We start from the raw sequence: 22,699 nt of genomic DNA, 5'->3' as shown, positions 1-22,699 counted from the left end.
TGGGAAAACTGTAAAAATCCAGCTTGCTCTAAGGATTATAGCAAGGAAAGATCAGAGCTGTAACACTCGGTGCTGCCACTAATAACTCTGAAGATTTGCTTTGTAGGCAATACTTAGCATCATGTACCAATCAATGGTTACTGATTCCTTTTGCTCCCAGAAGACCAAGCAATTATGACCCAGGAAGCTCCACCAAGGGATTACAAACAAATGCTAACAAGAGTTCAATCCCACTGTCTTTAGATCATTCCATTTATTTATGGAGATTTTATTGCATGACACCAACATATTTCATCAAACAAATACTTCCTGTTACTTAGCAAAGGAAGAGGCAACAATGAAAGTCATCAGGCTATTCATAGTCAAGTCTGTGGTTCAGGTCTCATTCACTCTCCCTCCCCCACCCCATCTAGGGAGAAACCACAGGTCTAGACCAACTGCTCCATATCCTCTGATGCTCTGAGACCCTGGCTTCAGAGGAGGGTGGGAGAAATGAGGAAGACGTGCAGCAAGATCACTGGAGAAGAAGGAATGGTGGGGAGAGTGAAGAGAAAAGTAATTGTGGGATGGCAAGGACGTAAGAAATGAGGGGACGGAGAAGAGAGGAAAACTAGAGAAATAAAATTATATCAACATCGGACACCAACACAGGTAGCAAAGTTAAGACTTGAAACTTCTGGTGTCATTTGTTTGCCTGTTAATTATGTTTCCTTTGTGGCCACCGTCTTTGTCCGCAACGCTGCTCTCATCTTCAAATGCATATGAATATATGGACATTTGGTTTAATTTTAAATTATGAGTTGTTAATAAAATGAATTTGGAAGACACTTTTTTTAAAGTAGAGAATTATATGAGTATTAAATTCTGTACTAACTTTTGCTTAAAATAGAGCTCATATATTTCCCCTTCAGCTGAGATAGCAGTACCTCAAGAAAGGCAATTCAAACACTCAAGTGCATACTACTGAAAATTATAGTAAATCAAGTCTCATCTTGTCACACTATATTCTTGATGAAAAATTAAAAATGCTTTACCTTAGGAAGCTTTCCATTATAATTCATCAAATTTTATTGGGTCTATCAGCTTATTTCCACTGCACTGTCAGAAAAGCCTATATCCCAGTAAAATCTGCCCTCGTATGTTGTCAGATATTTTCCCCTTAGAAGTGGTGGCCTCATTGCTCCAATATTGATTCAGAGTCCAATTTCTGCAGCAAATCTATCATACTTGAATAAATAAGAATCAAGATGTCCAAAGCATAAAAGTTTTCACATATTTCTAGTTCTACAGTAAAGAATAAATGAAAACACATATATTATTACTGATTACTATACATGTTTGTAGATATAGGGCTAGAGTTTTCTTTTTCTTTTTGTTTTTAAACTTATTGATAAACAACCTTTTCCTCTATACTTTAAGTGACTTTATTTACCCAATTTTAGTTATTAAGTAATGATCAAATCATTTCTCCTTTTATTTAGGATATTATATGTATAAGCTAAACATACATATATTATTTGTAGAATTCATATATATATATTGTATTGTTAACCAAATTAAAATAACATCTATGTTTAATTCGGCTCGTGTAAAATTATTCTATGTAAATTATTATTTTTACGCGTTTTGTGAAATTCTGAGAACAGCTTAATTCCTATCTTTTGGGGTCCAGAAATTCCAGTTTGGGACAACGAAAAACGTTAGGTGAACATCATTTCCATTCAGATAAAGAAGGATTCACGATCTTTTCGGTTCAGCTCTTTCTGTGCACCACACCTAAACTGTATGGATTCTTTTTTACTACTCTAACCTTCCCATAGAAGGTACTTTCATGACAAACACCATTTTAGTTACTACCTGTCTTTTTCTCTCTTCCAAGTAACTCCTTATCATTCTCTCTGTAAGAAAGCCCCTCACACCATGATTTCTGGACATTACCCAAACAGTAATAATCTATGTATCCTAACCAATTTTTTATGGGGAAAAATCACTCTTTTTAATGATACTACGGTTTAGGAAATTAGTAGAGTTCTGTATCACTCTAACACATAACAAATTAATCCACTTGTTAAGACTCCCTACAATTTATTCCTAGGAATGTTAACATACGTGAATACTGTTTATATGAATGGTGCTAGAGAGAGGAAGAAGAAAGTTAATACTTCTTAAGCCCTGTTCTAATATCAGGAATTCTTTTTCCACATAGAGTAACTTACGTAGCCCTTAACACAATCTCATGAATGTTTTAGGGATGAACATTCCCATTTGTTCTGATGTAGAAACTAAATCTCAAGTGGTGAAGTGATTTGTTCAAGGTCATACCGCTTATAAATGGTAGAACTGGGATTTGATGTCAAGTTTCCAACACAATTTCCACTGCACCATGATGCTTCTTCAACTCTAAGTTTTGCATAAGCTTTCGCAAACTCCCAAACTTACTCTCCAGATTTTGTTACAAAACTACTCTGTCAAGATCAAAGGAGGAGAAGAATAAAGTGAAGAAGGGTGTCAAAGTAGAATGAGAGAGAAAACTGGTACTGGTTTCATATTTACTATATTTCAGGCTCAGGACTTGGTGTTTTCCCATAACTCATTCAATCCCCCAAACAGCCTCAAGAGATGCATACTGCTATTCTCATGAATAAATGAGAAAACAGATTCAGAGGGATGATCTAACTTGCTCGAGGCTGTGAAGAATGGCAGGTAAGATTAAAATTCTGGTCTGCCCCTCACAGACTTAGAGAACAAATTTATGGTTGCGGGGGTGGGGGGGGTGGGGGGGGTGGGGGGGAAGGTGCGGGGGAGGGATAGACTGGGAGTTTGGGATTGACATGTACACACTGCTACATTTAAGAGAGATAACAAACAAGGACCTACTGTATAGCACAGGGAACTCTGCTCAATATTCTGTAATAACCTAAATGGGAAAAGAATTTGAAAAAGAATAGATCCATGCATATGTATAACTGAATCACTTTGCTGTACACCTGAAACTAACACAACATTGTTTATCAACCCTACTCCAATATAAAATAAGAATTAAAAAAAATTCTGGTCTGTCCAACTGGAAAGCTAGTGCCCTAGGGCAAGGCAGAAATCAAAGCTGTAAGAGATATCAGCGGTAAACTACACAGTAATCTGCCTGGAGCATGAATGTTCCTCAACAATGTCACTGATTGAATACTTCCATTAAGAAGAAACTAAATTCTTTCCAAATAAGTAGCACACTTCAGTAGGTCTAACTTTAATTGTTAAAAATTCTCCTATATACTACATTGTCGGGAAAGGGATGTCCAACCTCCACTCCAGAGGGGCGTCCTACACTGATCAAAAGCAGAGGGGTAAAACTCTCTTCTCTAAAGAAGACATCTATAGTGGAGTGATGAAAGTTTTACTAGTTAGGATTTAAATAATAAACAGGAAATCACAATCATTTAAATTAAGGCAATACATACTATTTGAACATAAAGGCTACAAACAACTTGGACAAGAAAAGCAGGGTATAGAGAAGAAAAAGATTATTTTAGTTTTTAGTCTCAGCACTGACACTAAGTAGCTGTAGTGTCCTTGGGCAAGTCACTTCACTTTTCCAGATCTGAGTTTCCTCCCTCAGGAAGTCACTCAGATAATCTCTCCAAACGTTCAACATATAAAATTGTATGATTACAGAATATCAATTATATTATTCAGAAATGACCTTTGAATGCATATACACACACACAAACAGTGGGTTCAATTCACTGCAGTAAAGATGGCAACAAGGTTTAAGACGATGAAGATCGATCTTATTTCATTCCTACTCGTGTGAACAATATATGAACCCAAGTTCCTTTTCAGTTTGAGAACTAGATAACTTAATGACAGATTCCAGCCTTTCTCTGGACAATGAAACTAAAAATCCTCAGGATTATGTTAATGCCCTTGTTCTGTAAGCCATAACAATACGCAGAAAGTATGATTGAAAAAAAATATTTACAGCTATCAGCTTGCTACAATCTGAAAGTAATCTTACATTCTTTACATGGCAGAATTATGGATATATTTTCCATTTTAAGAGAGTGTTCCTAAACAGATATTATCTTCCCAACCACTTCAATGGTTTGGTTAAATAGTGTCATAGAGGCCAAACAGGAATCAGCCAAAGTTACCCAGCTTGTTGGTAGCAGAGATGGGATGGGTGTCGCTTTAAGATAAAGGACATTGCTGGGTAAGTGTTCAATAGTCCACAGATAGAGAAGAGGAATACTATGGGAGGAACAGGAATGGCAGTCAAAATGTGAATAAAATGAAGGTAAGGGGAAGAAACACTGAATTCAGAGAGTATTTGTGTAGGAAAGTAAAGAAATAACTCGAGCTGTTCAAATCGATTCTTAAAATCCACTAGAACAAAAGCTCTATGAGGGCAAGGATTTCACTGTTTTTTACTGTGATATAACCAATCTAGAACAGTGCCTGGCCCATAGTAGGTATCTGAGATGTATTCGCTGAATAAAGAAAAAGAGTAAACAATAAAAGAAAACTGAAACATGGACATAACAACAATAATAAAAATGCAAACACGAGCATAAAAGCAGGCATGGTATAGTTTATGGCTGATAGAAAGTTCAATAGATTCGGTGGACAAGAGTAACATTAGATAAGTCATAGCTTTTTTTTTTTTGCGGTACGCGGGCCCCTCACTGCCGTGGCCTCTCCCGTTGCGGAGCACAGGCTCCGGACGCGCAGGCTCAGTGGCCATGGCTCACGGGCCCAGCCGCTCCACGGCATGTGGGATCTTCCCGGACCGGGGCACAAACCCGTGTCCCCTGCATCTGCAGGCGGACTCTCAGCCACTGCGCCACCAGGGAAGCCCAAGTCATAACTTTTTTATGCCTTTCTCAATCTACAAATTATCTCTTCCTTCATGTTTTAAAAGGATACGATGAGGTATTATTAAAAGGGAAGGAAGACAGAACAGAGATGTATGGCCTGGGACATAATGATTTTCTGGGAATGCAGAAATGCTGATATGTATATTTACACGTTTATACAGTGGAAAAGAAGGAGAGATAAAGAAAAGGGATGAAAGTTTGAATCGATGGTGCCAGTAACAAACCAATATATTGTTTACTGGATGGAGACATTTTTTGGTATGTGTTTTTGTAATATGTGTAAATACTGTTTGGTATTAAAATACAATGAAGTTCTATAGGAAAGAAAAGGCAGGTGAAGATGCATTGATATCTTAGAAGGCAATGGAATTTTGACATATAAGGCCACCAAGGCGTAATTAGGAAAATAAGAAAGAGTCAAGGTATAATTGGGAGGGTGGGAAGGGAGAGGAAGGAATAAGGAGAAATAATCAAAGTGGGATATTCAGGAAAGAGGTGAGCTGTATAGCATCTGCTGCCTGTCAAGAAAGAGATCACCCTAGAAAAACCTAAGCTGTTTTCAAAAGCAAGCGGAACACTGTATGTGTGATGAAATAAAAAAGAAAAGGGCCATAACTGCAGAAAATTTAGTGAGCGCAAAAGAAGAAAATCAGAAGAAAATTTAATTTTAATTTTTTAAGTGAACCATACACATGTGACCAGTGGTCACACTGGAAGTACTTCCCTTAACTACTAGGCAGATGCCACTTAAACTACCAGAGTTAGTCTTCAGCTCTAACTCTCTAGAACAGGGGAAAAATGATAGAAGAAAACTGTTTAGGATTAAATTCTGAGAGACAGGACATTACTCTGTTTCCTACTATTTTGGATTTCCCTAAATCTTTCAGAGTTTTGTGAATTTTAGTAAAAGACTTAATTTTACTAAATCGTTCAGAGTCTGGCTTTCCTTATCAGTAGATTAATAAAATTACTTGGTTCAAATTGAGGAGCTTTCAGCTTTTTCCATCTTAGGCTCTCAATAAATATGGTTAAAGCAGAGAAAAGTTATTCGGAATCACCATTCTGAAATACTATAAGTACAATTGCAAAGACCTAGAAAAATCTACTGGACTTAAAATGAATACCACTTTTCAATGGAAGGGAAGAAATCCTATGGTATATTCAATTAATTGTGTTGAATTTTGCATATGGCAGTACTTCATATTGTCACTCTGGTAACAATGGTTTGCCATGAAACCCAACAGTACAAAGATTTAAGACAAAGCAAAACAAATTTGGCTTAAGATGAAAAGATTAATACATTCTAATAACCAAGAGTCTGTTGTCAAGCAGGTTGTCCCATCCAAAAATACATTTTCTTTCAAGATGGTATGCTAGTTTCCTGGTTACAATTCAATTAATCAGTTCTTTTTATAGTCATCTAAGTTTGCAATCTCCCAGAGTCAGATCTTTCCATATAAACAGAGGGTAAGAAAAATCTTAAAGCCCAGGCAAGGGAAACAAATGAATGGTTCCAGTATTAAGTGACTTAATGAAAACTAAAAACTTAACTAGTCACAATATAATGATCATAGTGGGAAACCACTAACTATGCAGAAAAATATTAGAATTACATATACATATTTTAATTTTTTCATATTTTATATATAGTCTATATATTAAATTATAGCCCTGTGTTATATTTCTTAATGTCTGCATGTATGCATAGATTAATACGGTGAGAACATGCAGTTATATTGCCTTACGAAAGACATACCCATTTTAGAACGGCTGACATAGCCTATACCTCTAGGCAGTTTAAAAGGTGACATTTTGCCTTTTATTATAATAAAGACAAAGAGCGTCTGGATTTTAGAAGAGTCAGTGAGGGAGAGGGTAATTCTAGTATTTATGGAATAAAACCCTAATGTGCTAATAGGTAGATTGGTTTGGGAAATAACACAGCAGACACAATTACTAGGATTGTCTCTCTTCCACTCTCGCAGGCTCCAGGATAAAGAAGAATCAATTAGCCCTCAACAGACTATGACCTTGAAGACTACAGCTCTGTGCATAATACGCTGAATATGCTGAGGCAGAGAGAAACGGAGAATCAAGTCCTGAGACCACGGAAGAGCATGGTTCAGATGTGACAATGCCTTTTAAAAAAAATTAAAGCTGTGACAGCTTCGTGCATGTCAAAACCACGCAGGATGATGAAAGAAAAGACCCGGTTCTTCTGTGACTAAGCGACAGTTTCTTAATGGAAGAGCAAAAAGTGAAACAGATTGCAAAATGACAACCTAATTCCAAGCTTTTTTTTTTTTTTTGCTTTCCTTTCGTTAATGGTTACAAGATTCTTAACCAACAAAAGCAACCACTTATGAATGTTTGAAAACAAAGCTCCCTGGACCAAATCCCTTTCCAAAATAAAAGGAATACAGACGCACAATTTTTAGGACATTCGTGTTTTTGTTGTTTTCAGGCACTAGTTCAAAAAATTAACCCAGAGTGTGCCACACAGCAAACCCTATAGGCAGTAAAGTGTTAACCAACTGTGTAGCCCTAACTTTTCAGGAGAAAACTACTTCCCAGACAGCTTTTGTAGGCTTATCTCCAACGCACTGAGAAGGCTGCAGCTGTGCATCTGGCCAGAACCGGCCACTGTGATGCTTTTAGGCAGCAGTAAATCTTTTCCACTCAATAGAAATGCCAGAAAAATCAATGTCCTGGTTTGGAAAAAAGACAAGAAACTGCATGGAATGTATAATCTATTAAAACACTTAGTAGAAGAATTTACCTTAAAAAATAATTTCTCAAAACATCACAACATACTTTTTAACATGGTCCTAGATCAGGAAACTGTGCTGGAGTTTTCATTGTTTGCCTCTGATGACAAAATTACAGGGTTTAGTTGAAGAGTTTTTCATAGGGTCCTCTTTCTTTTTCTGGACAGCTAAACCTATTCAGGTACATGTTAATTAAAGACTTAAGTTGAAAATGATAAAGACAAAGAAGTAACCTTGTCTTCATGGTGAATTGTGCTTCTCTTTGCAAGATCTGTACTTGCTTTTTATAGCCTGTCATTTCATCTGGGTATTATTTCCCGGTCACTTTGCCAGGTGGGAAGAGGCGGTGAATACAGTGATGGCTGTCAGACCTTTAATGACACTTCAGGGATTTGATAAAGATACAAAGCAGTGTCTGCAGAAAGGAGGTTCTTCCCTAACTACACCTGAAAAACAAGCCTCTTTTTTCTTTAAATCTTTGCCACAGAAACTCATGCTGTATGAAATGAGCTTGAATCACAAGCACAAATGAACTTTTTCTGCGTTTCTAGAACACACGGCTCTCCTTCATACTGAATATATCTGAAAAAAGATGTTTGTGTTCTTCATTATCATCTAGAGGGAACCAGAAGGGGTATTTCATCACCGAATCCTTACCCTCAACTCTCCTTTAACTCTAAGAGGTTTTACACACGTTATTCAGAACCAAATTCTCTGATCCTTTACTTGTTTCTAAGTAAATAGTCTCAATGGTGAAAAGTGATAGAAGATAAACAAAAATAAATTAGAAACACTAAAAAAAAAAAAGCTATAGAAAACTCCTCTTCTATAATGACGTTTAGAACAATCTGACTGGTCATGGTTTCATCCTCGACAACTTTTCCATTTTAAAGCATTGCAATGACCCAGAACAAACAGCAGTATATCGCTCTGTATTGTTTTAAGAGCGTGGCCTCTCTTTACTCAGGTGACGGATAAAAAGGACACATCTAAAACAAAAAAACGATGTACCTTACTAATGGATCTTGTACTTTTTAATGACTGTCAAGGAAGCTACTTAAACATTTGATTACAGAAAACAAAACTAATTGGACAAACCATAATGGAAAAGAATATGAAAAAGAATATATATATATATGTAGATGTATAACTGAGTCACTTAGTTGTACAGAAGAAATTAACACTGTAAGTCAACCATACTTCAATAAAACTTAAAAAACCTAATTTGGGAAAATCCTTTCATGCAGATTTGTACCACGTCCTGAATAAAATAAAACTGCCCCATAATAAGGGCTCAGCAACTCAAACTACTATCTGAACACAACAGCAACCGTCTGATGCTGCTGAGAGGTGAGCGCTATAAACATCTAAAGATTTCATGCGGTATCAGGAAGAACCAATTAAAATACAAACGTGGGGAGAAGTGGTTTAGGGAACAGGAAGAAGAGATGGAGAAAGAGAACAGGCAGCTTGGGCTGGCTGGGAGGCAGAGGGTAACAGAAAGGTGAGGAGAGGTGATCGGAAGTTTATATGGGAAAACAAAAAGACACAGGATCATACTCACTGCTGTACAGAAGTCATGTTTGTGTGTGTATATATATATATGTATATATATATATGTATATATATATATATATATGGATGGTCTGATGTTTTAATCTTAAAAAGTGTTAGAAATCAGTGGAATGTAACTGAAATTCAAGCATGGCTCCCAGACGCTGAAGTTTTGGGTTCCCCACCCGAGATTTAACAATCCAGGTAGAGGGAGTTGCTGCTAGAGCATCAGTTCTAACCAGCAGTTCACACGGTCTTTTCACTCATCTCTCCACGCCACTCTGGAGCATCCCAGTCACATGATACACTTAAACCAACCATGCCATTAAAATCCAAGAAGAAAAGGACACAGCTACACACTCTAGAGAACACTTCTGAGGACCTCAAGCCCACCCCTCTCCTTTACACATCATCATCCTTCTGTCTCTACTTACAAAGTTTAGGAGCAGTCTGGAGATTAGTTTCTGTTGCTTGTGGCTGAGTGGCTGCCTTGGGTGTTCTCACCTCAGGGTTCCGAGTGGGTGAAGGGAAGGATGGGGCAGTGGATGGCAGGAAAGAAAAAGCGAAAATACGATTCTTCGGGGTTGGTACCGCTGAAGGCTTGGAGGACACAACGGCATTGTCAACTTGCACTGTAACTTGAACCTCAGTTTCAGAGTGAGCCCTAGAGACAGGTGAAGTGTATGCCTCAGATGATACCCACACAGCTGAGGCAGCAGTTGGATCCAGAGAAATAATAGGGTCCTGGCCTAACCCTCCGGGGTCAAGGTGAGTGGGAGAGTCATACTCAAAAATTTTGTCCACAAACACCCACTTGAGGCCGGCGATGCAGAGGCAGAGGCTGACTAGGCAAGCCAGAATGGGGACGATGCAGATTTTCTCTGAGTTGAGGCAACCTCTCAGGCGCTCAGCTTCCAGGCAGACACAGCAGGGAACAGCCAGGCCCACGAGTCCCGGGGACCTGCCATCTTCGGTCTGGGTCTCCGGCATGTCTTCTGCTGCCGGAAGCCCATCCAGAGATGGGTCTGCACTCAGCTGAGTGGAGGGGCTGGAGGACCTCTCAGCAGCTGCCTCGGACATGTCTGGGGGAGAAATCTCCATCGGCTCACCTCCAGAAGGCCTGGCCTCCCGCACCGTCCATTACCATCCCCCAACCAAATGATACAGCATCTTACAGGGGGAAATCGATAAGTCCTCCAAGTCCAGAGCCATTACCGAAAGCAAGAGGAGTTCAGGAGGAAAGCAGGCGGAGAAGAAAAGAAAGCCTCTAGCAACTACCAAATAAAAGTATATTGTAATTCTTTACCGCTGTTTCTGGGCCACTTTTGCAGTTCTTTTAAATGCTTCTCCAAAGCATCCCGGCTGGTCAAGAAGGACAGAGGCCAAAAGAGAAACCGAGCTGATCTGTTGGTCAGTTAAGTAAACCAGTAGCCCAAAGTGAAAGGCATGTTTCTCACCTCGAGCATCTGAGACTGGGGTCTGCTCAGATGGAGAAAACAACTGTCATGCAGGAGGAGTAACAGCAAAAGCAGGACCAGCGGCGGCGGCGGCGGCGGCAGCAGCGGCGGCGGCAGGAGAGGCAGCAGTGACAGTAGCAACAGCATCCTGTTGTGTTAACGCGACGGCTGAAAGGGGCTGAATCATTACAGAGCAGCAGGTGCCTGCCCTCCGAGCATCACTGCAAACAGTCTCATCGCAGAGGGATCTGAAGGCGAGAGCGCGGTCAGGAGGGGCGGTAACTGCGCTCCCCGCCCTGCCTCCACCCCTCACCCGGCAACCAACTATTCTTTGTCCTTCCCGAGCGCTCATTCACTTTCTTCCTCTGCGGCTCTTCCCTTCTTCACCGTCTCTCTCCCTTCCTCTCCCCTCCTCCTCCAAAAGCGTTCTCTCTCTCTCTCTCTTTCTCCCTTTCTCTTTCTTTTTCCTCCCTCCTCTCCCACCCGCCTCCCTCCATCCGCACTCTGGGGCTGCTGGCTGGTCTGAGTAAAATCAGTTATACCCAGCAACGCGGGACTGCCAGTGACTTCCTATTTTATCCAATTAGAAGGAATAAAGGCCATCAAATCAAAGAGAAGCTGGCAGGCACCAGTTAAGCTTAGTCCCCATGGCCCCCAACCCCGTTCGCCTCCTTCTCTTTTTTTTCTCCCTACCGAAGCTGCCCCAGTTTTCCACCCCAACCTTGCTTGCTCTAAGTCTTGCTGGCTCTCTTTCCTGCACCCACTGTTGGGTCAGAAAAAGCCAGCGATCGATGCTAGCAATCTAACAAAGCTGGGATGGGGCGCAGGGGGGGAGGGAGGGATGTAGGTGGGACCTTATGGGTTGGACCTGAGGCTTGGCAAAGTCTGATATCTGATTCCTCCCCAGAGAGGTAAGCTTTTCAACAGCAATTTCTTCCTGCCTGCTGCTGAGAGATAGCATTCCTTCCCCAGCCCTCTAATAAGTTTTGTACACCAAGAGGACTGTTATTACCTGAATTTTCAACCAACAGCGAGAACATTTTTTTTTTTCTAACCATGGACAGCTCTGCCTTCAGCCCTTTTTGCAATGACCGGGTTAGACTTGGTGATGCCCAAGCGTGAAATGCCGAGTGTATGTTGGAGGATGGGGTGCTAGGGGAGGGGAGAGAGGTTCATATGTCCCCACTCTGGTCCCCTTTAAATTTCCATTGCCCTGTCCCACTCACAGCAGTCCTGGACTAATGTCCAGCAAACAAGAAATGCCGGTAAGTAAGAGAGCTACAGAGGAAGCAAAGGCTCCCACTTCATCCTGAAATTAGCCTTCATTGTGACTCCACACTGTTGGAGGTTGAATTCCCTGGGCACTGTAATATATACCACATGTCTTCAGCTATAACCGCACTGCAAAGATTAAGAAGAGTTTTCTATAAGAGCATGCCTTTGGGGTTAAGTCTCAGTAGCTTTACCTTACAGATAATTTCGATGCTGACTTTTTTCTTTTTCCTTTTCAAACAGCAGTGGTTAAAAGACTGGAAGAAATGCACTGTACTTTAATAGAGTCCAGGCTGCCCTGACCCTCCAGTTCGTTGTGTGTCAGCACACGCGCTACGCATCTGAATCTTTAATCCACACTTCACTGTGACTGGACACCTGAATGGTTTCCAAGGAACCATTTTGCTCACATATGTCAACAGGAGTCTTAAAAACTGTCTCTAAATCCATACTACATAACCATCATGTGAGTCCCAGAAGCAATAAAATTTAGAGCTTAAATCCTGAGAGAATCTGCTTTAAGCACATTATGTTTCGTATAGCACAATCTCCACTGCTTTGAAATATTTTTAAGCTCTGAGTGGGCATGAGATAATATTATCATTTCTTTCAAAACTAAATTAGCCCGTAATTATAAGTGATTTAAAGGGTAGGAATATCTTAAAATGTGTGTGCAGTACTATCACTAACAACAATGACAAAAGCCTGAAGCAGTTTGCATAATTGTAATTATGACTCTGACAAACTTATGGGCAAAATGAATTATCCTTAAGTTCATCTGTATATAACCTGCACTTATACACCAGTAACTGGTACTTTAAAATAATTCATATGCCTACTTTCTAGCTTTCACTATTTGATTTTAAAGCAGAGATTTTTCTTAAAGATTCTAGCAATGGACGTGAAATTTCACATCACAGAAAATCTATATAGAGGCAATTACAGTATTCAAACTGAGAGGTATTAAGATTTTAATTATCAATATTCATGTAAATTCTCAAAATCAATATAGGCAAGTAAATATTTGTGCTAAATTAGAATAATTTATAATTCCTTTAGATATCACCCAGGTTAAATTTGTGGGACTTAACTCCTCAATTCTGCCCCAAACCAATATTTCACTCAAGTATAATATACTGGCATTTCACCCACAGCCAAGGTCACCTAGATTTCAAAGACCAAAATGGGGTTCAGGTAGCCCCATCAGGCAGCTAAGAGAAGACACTGAAAACAGTAACCTATAGTTAAGAAGAGTGGTCCTTCACTTGCACCAATAACAACTACTCACCTCACCTCGATCATTAAGAACAGACGAACTCAGCAGACAAAGAAATTACTGGGCACTGCTCTAGTTGTCATATTAAAGGTGACCAACACTTACAAAGGAAAAGAACAGATTATGTAAAGGCTAGGACAGAACTTCGGAGACAGAATCCTGTCGGCTGCCACAGCTGTTTTCTTCCCCTGGACTATACAAATCAGACTGTGGGATGTGTATGTGTCCTCCCTGGAGATGTAGCCTATGAACGCTGTGGCTTCTTGGAGCTAAGATCAGCTTGCAGGGAGCCAGCAACCTATAAAGTTGTTTCCCATCCAACTGGAAGGTAAACCTAATTGCAGAAAGGGAGTAGGACAGGAGGTAAAGAATAAAAGGAATTTTCCATTAGTTCTACCCTTGAGACTACGAGTCAGAAGTTGCCTTTATCCCTTTACCAAATCTCTATAGCAATAAAGAAGTGAGAACAGGGTAGTGTGAACAGGATTAGGGATCAGAATTCCATCCAATAAAACATGCATGTTTGTAGGAAGAACTGCAAGTACACCTCACTTTAACCCTTTAGGCTCCATCTCCAATAAAGCTCAGGAACACCCATATTTCCATGTCCCTCTAAAAAATGAACAAAAGACAGATTTCCACTACTTTTTAAAACCACATTACCACCTCCTTCATAACAACAAAAGCTACTTTTTTTTTCTTTTTTTTTTTTGTGGTACGCGGGCCTCTCACTGTTGTGGCCTCTCCCGTTGCAGAGCACAGGCTCCGGATGCGCAGGCTCAGCAGCCATGGCTCACGGGCCCAGCCACTCCGCGGCATGCGGGATCCTCCCGGACCGGGTCACGAACCCGCGTCCCTTGCATCAGCAGGCGGACTCTCAACCACTGCGCCACCAGGGAAGCCCCCAAAAGCTACTTTTATTGAGCTCCACCATTGTGCCAGGCACTCTGCTAGGTTCTTAGCATACATGATTTCTGACCTTCGCTCATCCTGTATAGTACATATTATCTTGAAAATAATTTTTTAAAAATGGACTCAGGCAGCTTAGATAACTTAGCCATGGACATACAGCTCTTAAGCAACAGAACCAAGATTAGAACAAAAGTCTGACTCATGCTCTTTCTACTGAAAAATACTGTTTCTCGTTTTTAATCAAAAGAAGGCATCTCATTACATATTGCTTATCTATTACTTCAACGGGAAAAATAAGTGAGCCAGAAAGTGTAACCATGAAATAGGCATTTTAATTTTACCTTAATGTAGCTGGTAAATAAACTTAAAGGTGCCTAGTTTCCACAACAAGAGGCTTCTAAAATTCTGCCTAGGGATTTTCAGAAGTTACAAGCATTAAGCATAGGTTTTTAAAATATGATCTATTTACAGTTTCAATTGAATGAGCTCTCGCACAGTCTCAGTTCCTGGATTTTCCTTGGAAAGCTATTTCAGTTACATATTGCTATGAAACAAATTGCCCTGAAATAGCTTAAAACAACAATCACGGTGTTGTATCTCACTAGCCTGCAGTTTACTGGGTTCAGCTGAGTGATTCTTCTGCTCCATTAGATGTCAGCTGGGGCTGCAATCCCTGGAGGTGTAACTGAGCTGAAACATTCGAGGTTCACGCACATGACTGGCAGCTACTGCCACATGGCAGCTGGGAAGACAGCAGGGACTGTTGGCTGGTGCACCAACATGTGGCTTCTCCATGTGGCCTGGGCTTCCCACAGCATGGCAGCTGGGTTCTGAGAGGGTGCAGCCCAAGAGGGAGGAAGTGCAAGCTCTAAGTCCTCCTTAAGACTGACTCTGGAAGGGGCACGGGCTATGTCCACTGCATCCTGTTGGCTAGGCGGTCACAGTGCCAGTTGAGATTCAGGGACGGGGGAAATAAATCTTGATGGAGAGTGTGACGAAGGATTTGCAACCACCGTTAATCCGCCACGGCAGTGAGGAAGTAAGTGTTGGTAAGTCAACCTGGCTCAAGAGGAGACTCAGCGACGTAGAATGGAATTCGGCAGAACAAAGTCAGAACACACGTATTTCTGATACACAATATTCCAGCTTCCTCCTAAGCCAGCTTCAGTGAAAGAAGCAATCCTATTATCATCCAATAAAAAATACTCAAATTCCTCTGCTACTTCAAGTCAAGCTAGGCGACAGCTTCTGCATTCATTTTATTTAATTATCAGAAATATTTAGCGTAACTCCAGGAGAAGAAAGGAGATGAAAGAGGATGACCATAGTATGTAAACTTATTTTCTCTTTTACATTTTGTTTTTGGTGTGTTGGCTATTTCACTCTGAAAACATTTAACTCTGCAAAAGTTTACCCTTGCTCCTTAAGTTTATGGCTGAAAAAGTAGAATTTACTTTGTGGCATCTAAAGCCATGACGACAGCAGTGATTTCATTTTTGGATTCCAATCTTTGAAGATGACTATGTATAAGTTGTAATGATTTATTCATTTGCTAATGAACTATGAAATCACGATTTTCACAAGAAAGCTTCAGGGCCTAAAAGGATCCCTAAAACTTGCTGCTTCTTATAAGAGAATCAAGTACTCAAATGGATCCGCTATCCTCCTCCCATCCGTCTGGAAATCTTCCCCATCTCACATCTCAGCTCCTCCATGGAGCCCTTCCGTGCTCCCAGGTCACAGACACAGCATTCCTTAACGCTACTTTTATTGGGGCACATCTTCCAAGGTGTTATTATTTTTATTTTGCGGTACGTGGGCCTCTCACTGTTGTGGCCTCTCCCGTTGCGGAGCACAGGCTCCGGACGCGCAGACTCAGCGGCCATGGCTCACGGGCCCAGCTTCTCCGCGGCATGTGGGATCCTCCCGGACCGGGGCACGAACCCGTGTCCCCTGCATCGGCAGGCGGACTCTCAACCACTGAGCCACCTGGGAAGCCCGAGGTGTTATTGTTTAACTATGTTATGTATATAGGACCGAAGGATGTAATTTCTTTGAAGGCCAGGAGGTCTATCGGTATCTGGCTATCCCAAACTAGAGCTCTGCTATCCGTTCGATACATACATTTTGTTTGGTTTTATTTTTAATTGCGATTGAATTACACAGATTACGGCACCTCTAATAAATTGGCAGACTTTTTTCATGACCATCTATCTATTCAAAATACCCTCTATACTCCCCTCCATTTTTTCAAATCTTTTAATGTCCAGTTCAGATATGTGCTTATCAAATTTTTATGACTGTTCCCAAATACTACGCCTTTTATGAATTTATCTTCATTTAGGGAAATGCTGTTACCCCAACTATGCTTAACTCTCAACTACCACAGATCATTTCAGTGGATGGAAAGTTGGGAATAACCCAACATTTAACTGTTTTTCCTGTAATTCTCTCTTCAACCAAACAGAAAAGTTCTCGGAGGGCAAACCAAGTCCACGTGCTCTTTGATGTTCTTCTACATTATTCATAACGCTAAACAGATGAGATGAAACTCAGGTCACCTTACTGGGCAGGTACTTTTCTGCCCACTTTGAGGATGAGTCAAGAATCTGATTCTACTTTATTCTCACCCAGTGAAAATTATCTCAGAAAAGACTTTTTGACTTAATTGTAAGAATTATTTTGTGAGGATCTGTATATAATATTTGTTATTGACTCTGGGTCTGTGTCCTCATTTTGTAACAAGATGATCAGTTTACTCTGGCACATTCTGTTCTTTATAAGTTTAGATCCTTTGATGTTCAGCTACAGCTCGAGACAGTAAATGATGTCAAAGATGAGGATGTGAGAATTTTATATAGAAAGATGTTTTTATTAAATCTGATGGTTATAATGTGTTTACTTTGAAAGAACCTATTATTTTCTCACTGGCCATAAGTAAAATCATTAGTTATATACAAATGGTTGATTTTGTTTTTAGTTTTACACGTCACCTTTCTTTTACAATGACCCTGAACATGTTTGAAACTAGATGGAGATGGTGTCTGCACGTCATCGTGATAAATGCCAATGAATTGTTCACGGTAAAACGGTCCATTTTATGTTATGTGAATTCCAACTCAATAAAAAAAAAATTACACTGCACACTCATCATGGTTTCAGCTTCCCCAACATTTACTGTTAAAAGGAAAACATAGTCTATCTGACCACTTTTACTAGTGGACTGCACTCAAATAATGAGACTTGGTCATGTATAGGTTGCCCTTTCTTCTACAAAATCTTAGTAGGTCCTGTAGCATCGAATCTCTGACAATTATTAAGAACTCTCAATTGATGTTGATGATGCAATACTGCATCCCAGGGAACTCAGAAGCACAAGGATATAATAAATTGATGTGTCACTGAGAGTTTCAATTCAAAAGAAGTTTTATGAGAAAATGAGGAAGACTTATAACTCCAGCTCATTTTATGTACTCAAAATATTATTTCTCATTGCTCAACACCATTCCATTCCCGTATTCAGAATATACCAGAAACATGAGCAAAAAGTGGCGAGAGAGTGGCAGTTATCTGAACTATCTGTATTTTCAACACAGTGTGCTTTGTTTTGAAATGTGTGATAAACTCATCACCGGAATGTAAATTCCATAAGGGCAAGCACTTGTGTCTGTTTGCATCACTCTATCCCTACTGCCTAGAACATGCCTGGCACACAGAAGGCACTCAGTTAAGTATTATTGAGTTAATGCGTCAAAATGGAAACTCCGCTAAAGAGGGATGTATAAACTATGGAAAAAATATCTTAAAGACATGGATATGCCGTACAGAGTTTTATTTGTGTGAATAAATGCAAATCCTATTAAACTACGCTGTGTACGATGGAAAGAAGGAAAATCATCTTTATAGTGACTACTCTGAGGTTATATGGTTGGACGGTCATTCAAAATGTTTAATACAGCAATATATGTGGAATCAGTTGACTTGAACTTCGCTCTGTTTCATGAATATTCACTACTATAGGTTCACAGCACAGAGCAGCACAGCTAAGAGATAATTTCTGTTTGTTTTATTCTTAAATACTGTGGCAAATGTCACAAAAATACAAGGGATCATCTGTGTTTTTAAGTGCATGGACATGTATAATCTTATTTAAAGAAAATCATAAAGGCTGTACTTTGATGCAGTAAGAGAAATTAAACATAAGGAAGAAATACCTCTGATAATCAATGCTAATTTAATACAAATTCAGTAAAGTTTCAAAACATGGAAGTTTTTGAACTTGATTTATACTTAGGCACTAGCTATTTGTTTATAGCTCAGCTGCTGGTCAGCTGACTCTATAAACTGGTCCCCAGATGAATCAAAAAATGTAGCGTAGAGCACCTCACTCTTAACAAATGCCTTAGAAATTTGTTTTTTAAATCTTCTGTTTCAGGTAGAAACTGTTGAGCATGAGGTGGTCCACATGTGAAGGCAGTTATGAATTACTCATAAGAGAGTGCCATCTACTCAAGAGATTCTGAAACATCATATAAAGCCACGTATAAAATAAGCCTTCACAATTTACCTGAAACAAAGGAAGCTTGCGGAAAGGAATGATCTGAATCCTTCTACTTTTAAATACAATCCAAATTTGTAAATCTGAAAAGACTTCAGCCAGAGGAAATGTGTTAACAATACACATTTTCCTTAGAGTCTACACAGTTCTCTCCTTGTTGCTGATCAAAAGAAAAATGTAGAGCTCCACCAAAGGGGTAAAAAGGAGTGATAAAAATATATGCAGTTTCTAGAACTGATTTGGCATTCCAGAGAGCCGTCTAACCCGTGCTTCTGTTGTAAGGTCATAAGCCTTACGATACTGATACAAGCGGAAGTATCCCATTTAAAATCAAATACCAGCTCTATATTTTTCTGCTATTTCTCAGTCTAAGGGGTGGGAACTCTTTCTGCATTGTTGCAAATTTTTATTACTTTAAAACTATGAATTTGAAAGTCATAAGACAAAAATATCTTACGATTTGACCTCCCATTCAGAACTTCCCGTCATAAATCGTACCATGTATTGCTAGAGTCAGATCTGTTTAAGAATGACTTGTTTCTTTTCTCTCTATCTCTGAAATTATGTGGAGTGGAAGGATGTAGCCTTAATGCAAAGATGAACTGTAATCTCAAGAATAGTTAGATTTCAATTTTTTCATTGACTATTGGAGCTGGAACAGCCCTCACCCAGGAATTTTCTCTTATACAAGAAGGAAAAAAACAAAACAAAACAAAAACCAGTCTCCGAAGATAAAAATAATCTGCCTGGAGCACCAAAATTAATTTCAAAGTCAAGACTGGAATTCAGGGCTATTGCTTCTCCTCTTTCAACTCATTTCTACAAAGGGAAGCTCTTTAGTTATGTGCTAACCATGTAGATATCCTTGAGTTACTGCCAGACAGTGGATGGTTTAGATTTTCTATCATTACCGCCACGGGTTATCTCTATAGAAACATCTCACTTTGACCTTTTACTGCAACTGTTTCTACTTGGAAGTTTAATCTATATAATGCTCCCATGACCACTTTTGGTCACAATTCTACTGAATATTCAGACCCTTTTTCTGGAGGTTATTAAGAAACGAATATTCATATTTAGACTCATTCAACAGCATTTCATCATTAAGGGGACACACAGAATGTGGGTTCTAATTGCTTACATGAGAAGGTCCAGAATAAAGAACCTAGAGATTATCATACTAAGTGAAGTAAGTCAGACAGAGAAAGACAAACGTACATCACTTGTATGTGGAATCTAAAAAGATGATACAAATGAACTTATTTACAAAACAGAGATAGACTTACAGACGTGGAAAACAAACTTATGGTTACCAAAGGGGAAAGTTGGGGGAGGGATAAATCAGGAGTTTGGGATTAACATACACACACTACTATATATAAAACGGATAATCAACAAGGACCTACTGTATAGCACAGGGAACTCTACTCAATATTCTGTATAACCTACAGGGGAAAAGAATCTGAAGAAGAATGGATATATGTGTATGTATAACTGAACCACTTTGCTGTACACCTGAAACTAACACAGCATTGTAAATCAACTATACTCCAACATAAAAGAAAAATTAAACTAAAAAAAAGAAGGTATAGAATAAAGAAACTTTAGTGAATGGAAGGGAGCTTATCCTCAGGAAAGAAGACTGTCACTGCAAAATAGGGATCAGCCCAGTATTACTGCAATGAATGATTCAAACACATACAATATCAAATGTTGTCAATATCTGAGAATTGGTGAGCCAGGCTCACATCCTCTTTTAATCTGGAGAATTAGAAGTCTGGGACACAGGAAGGAGTGACTGTCAGGAAAAGGAAAAGGAAGGCTTCTGATGACTGAGTCATACTCTGAAATACGATGACTAGAAAATCCCAGGTCCAAATATGAAGACTTATTCCAGAGAAACCTATATTCTATTTGTTGACATAATCCATCACCTATATATTATTTTAAATAATATAATAAGACATATACCTCATGCATGCTGGAATATTTGGAGGCAAGATGCATTCACATATGCAACTTACTTGAAATTGCATCAAAAATAAAAAGCTGATTGATAGATAAATGGATACACATTTGATAAAGCAAATATGGCGACTGTTAACCTGTAAAATCTAGAGATTGGGCATACACTGTTTACAAGTCATTCAACTTTTCTGTGTGTTTCAAAATTGCATAATGAAATGCTAGAAAAAGTTTAAAGAGACTTTTTCATGGCTGTTTCTGACTACCATATATGTAGTATGTTTTATTATAAAAACTCCTAAGCTGATGCCATACCAAACCAAATAATCTACCAATTCCACATTCGGTAACCTGCACTCAATTATTCTCCCTCCTCCACTGCACGATGCCTCCCCACCCACCTCCCCCCACCACACTTACTTTAAGATGAATTCCAAAATTATATCAAGAATATAAGATTCACCATAATTTGAATCATTGTCTAATGACAATGGAATATCTTTATACGACAAACCATTAGCTGCTGCAGAAAATCTAAGAGCTTTCCCTGACCCCACCTCCCAGACCATTCATTTATCGAGAAGGGATTTTTTTTTTTTTTAATGTGATACTTCACTCACTAGGGATTGGAACATCTATGAATAACATGAATAGGGAAATTGTACAGTTCATTCTACTGACAAAATCAGAAAGGTTGGACAGTAAGCTTCAGTTGGTTGAGAAAAAAAAAAAGAATCCTTTTATTGTTAACGACACTCCCATCCTGAACACATCTTTTTCAAAGATCAACTGGTCAGTGGACACTATAAAGCCAAAGGCTCTGATGTGGAAGTTGAGTTTCTCCACTGCTGTATTTCCCACCCAGTTACGCATACACATATTTCATAAAACTATTAAATATTTATGACACAGTACAAAGCCCCTCTAAAAGCATCTGTATTTAACTAAATCATGTCACTGACAGCAAGAGGCATGTACAGCAATTTAACCTAGCAGGAAAAGTACTTCTTTTACATCTCACTGCAATGCAGAGAGTTTCAACCATACGCTTATTTCTGTCCCCACATACTGTCCGTAAGAAGGGAAAGCTTAACTTAAGTGGTTCAAAGGGCTTTTAGACAGGCTTCTCAAATGAAACATAAATCTTTTGAAGTGTTTCTCAAAAATTCTTTCCTGAGGCTTTGCCAGGACTCTGTCACTAGAGGTCAGACAAATAACCCATCCTCAGGTTGTCTCCTTAACCCCAGGTTAAATACCTGGATTTAGCCCCATCTTTTCTTATAACACCACGTCCTTCCAAATGTTTGCCGTAGTCTATCACTGACTGATGTCAAAGGCATCCCCAAAGTACCCATGTCCAAGTGCATCCCTCTCAGTCTTCCCTTTACCCACAAAAAGACTCCAAGTTTCAAATGAGCATATCAAAAGTTAAATTGTTAACCACTCATTTACCTTAATATCAAAGAATCTGTTGAGACAAGTACTAATATTTAAGCGTTTTTTAAGGTACCTAAGCATTTGGTGATGCAAAAGAACAGCAGAGAGAGAGCTCTGAAATGAAAAAAAAAAAAAAGTGCAAGAGAAGGCAAAACGTCTTTGGCATCTTAGGCTGAGCTAACTGTACTCGTGGAGACAGAAGTGTTCAAAATAACCCCTGGCTGGTAAAAAAAAATGTGTTGAATGGGTACAAAAATAATTATTTTAGTGATATGTATGCTGTCAAAAAATCAGGGCTAAATGCTTGAGTTGTCCAACTCAGAATGAAATATTACTGTTATTCAGCCAACATACAGCAAGTGATTAGGAAATTTGCTGCTCAGCATTTAAACTAACTTCTTTTCACACTCTGGCAGGTAAAAAATGGAAAACCTCAGGATGACCTGCTTCTCAAAAGCAGATTGCAGATTTTAAAGTCGTGGTATTTTATGTAACGCAAGTAACTTACATTTCTAAAGCCCCACAATATACGTTAATTTATCTACATATCCATCCGCCCACCCATCCAAAATAATGTTTACTAAGTGGCCGCTTATGTCCCTGGCATTGTGCTGAGGCTTATAGATTTG

The 22,699-nt window shown here is 39.3% G+C and overlaps 2 protein-coding genes across 14 annotated transcripts in view; both read right to left on the bottom strand.

Moving 5' to 3' along the window:
• Nucleotides 1-22,699, bottom strand: part of NRG1 (neuregulin 1) — a gene marked incomplete at both ends in the record, with an annotated part of 1,012,685 nt that overhangs the window by 104,830 nt on the left and 885,156 nt on the right. For 5 of the 13 annotated variants that reach the window (XM_082863832.1, XM_082863837.1, XM_082863841.1 and 2 more), the window contains one exon: nt 9,628-10,294. The exons of the other annotated variants lie outside the window; for them this stretch is intronic. In XM_082863832.1, the coding sequence (XP_082719958.1) occupies nt 9,628-10,294 (667 nt within the window). Of the gene's footprint in view, nt 1-9,627; nt 10,295-22,699 lie in introns of those variants that run through there. 13 annotated transcript variants of the gene reach the window in all.
• On the bottom strand, nt 10,609-10,797 carry LOC309977609 (uncharacterized protein; the record flags this gene model as incomplete). The annotated part of the gene is made up of 1 exon (XM_082863765.1): nt 10,609-10,797. The coding sequence occupies one exon, from the start codon at nt 10,795-10,797 to the stop codon at nt 10,609-10,611; it is 189 nt and encodes a 62-aa protein (XP_082719891.1).

Source organism: Leucopleurus acutus (genome assembly GCF_964270905.1).
Source record: "Leucopleurus acutus genome assembly, chromosome: 21".
NCBI lineage: Eukaryota > Metazoa > Chordata > Mammalia > Artiodactyla > Delphinidae > Leucopleurus > Leucopleurus acutus.
The sequence above is the reverse complement of the archived record's forward strand: the minus strand, read 5'-3'. Positions and strand labels throughout refer to the sequence as shown.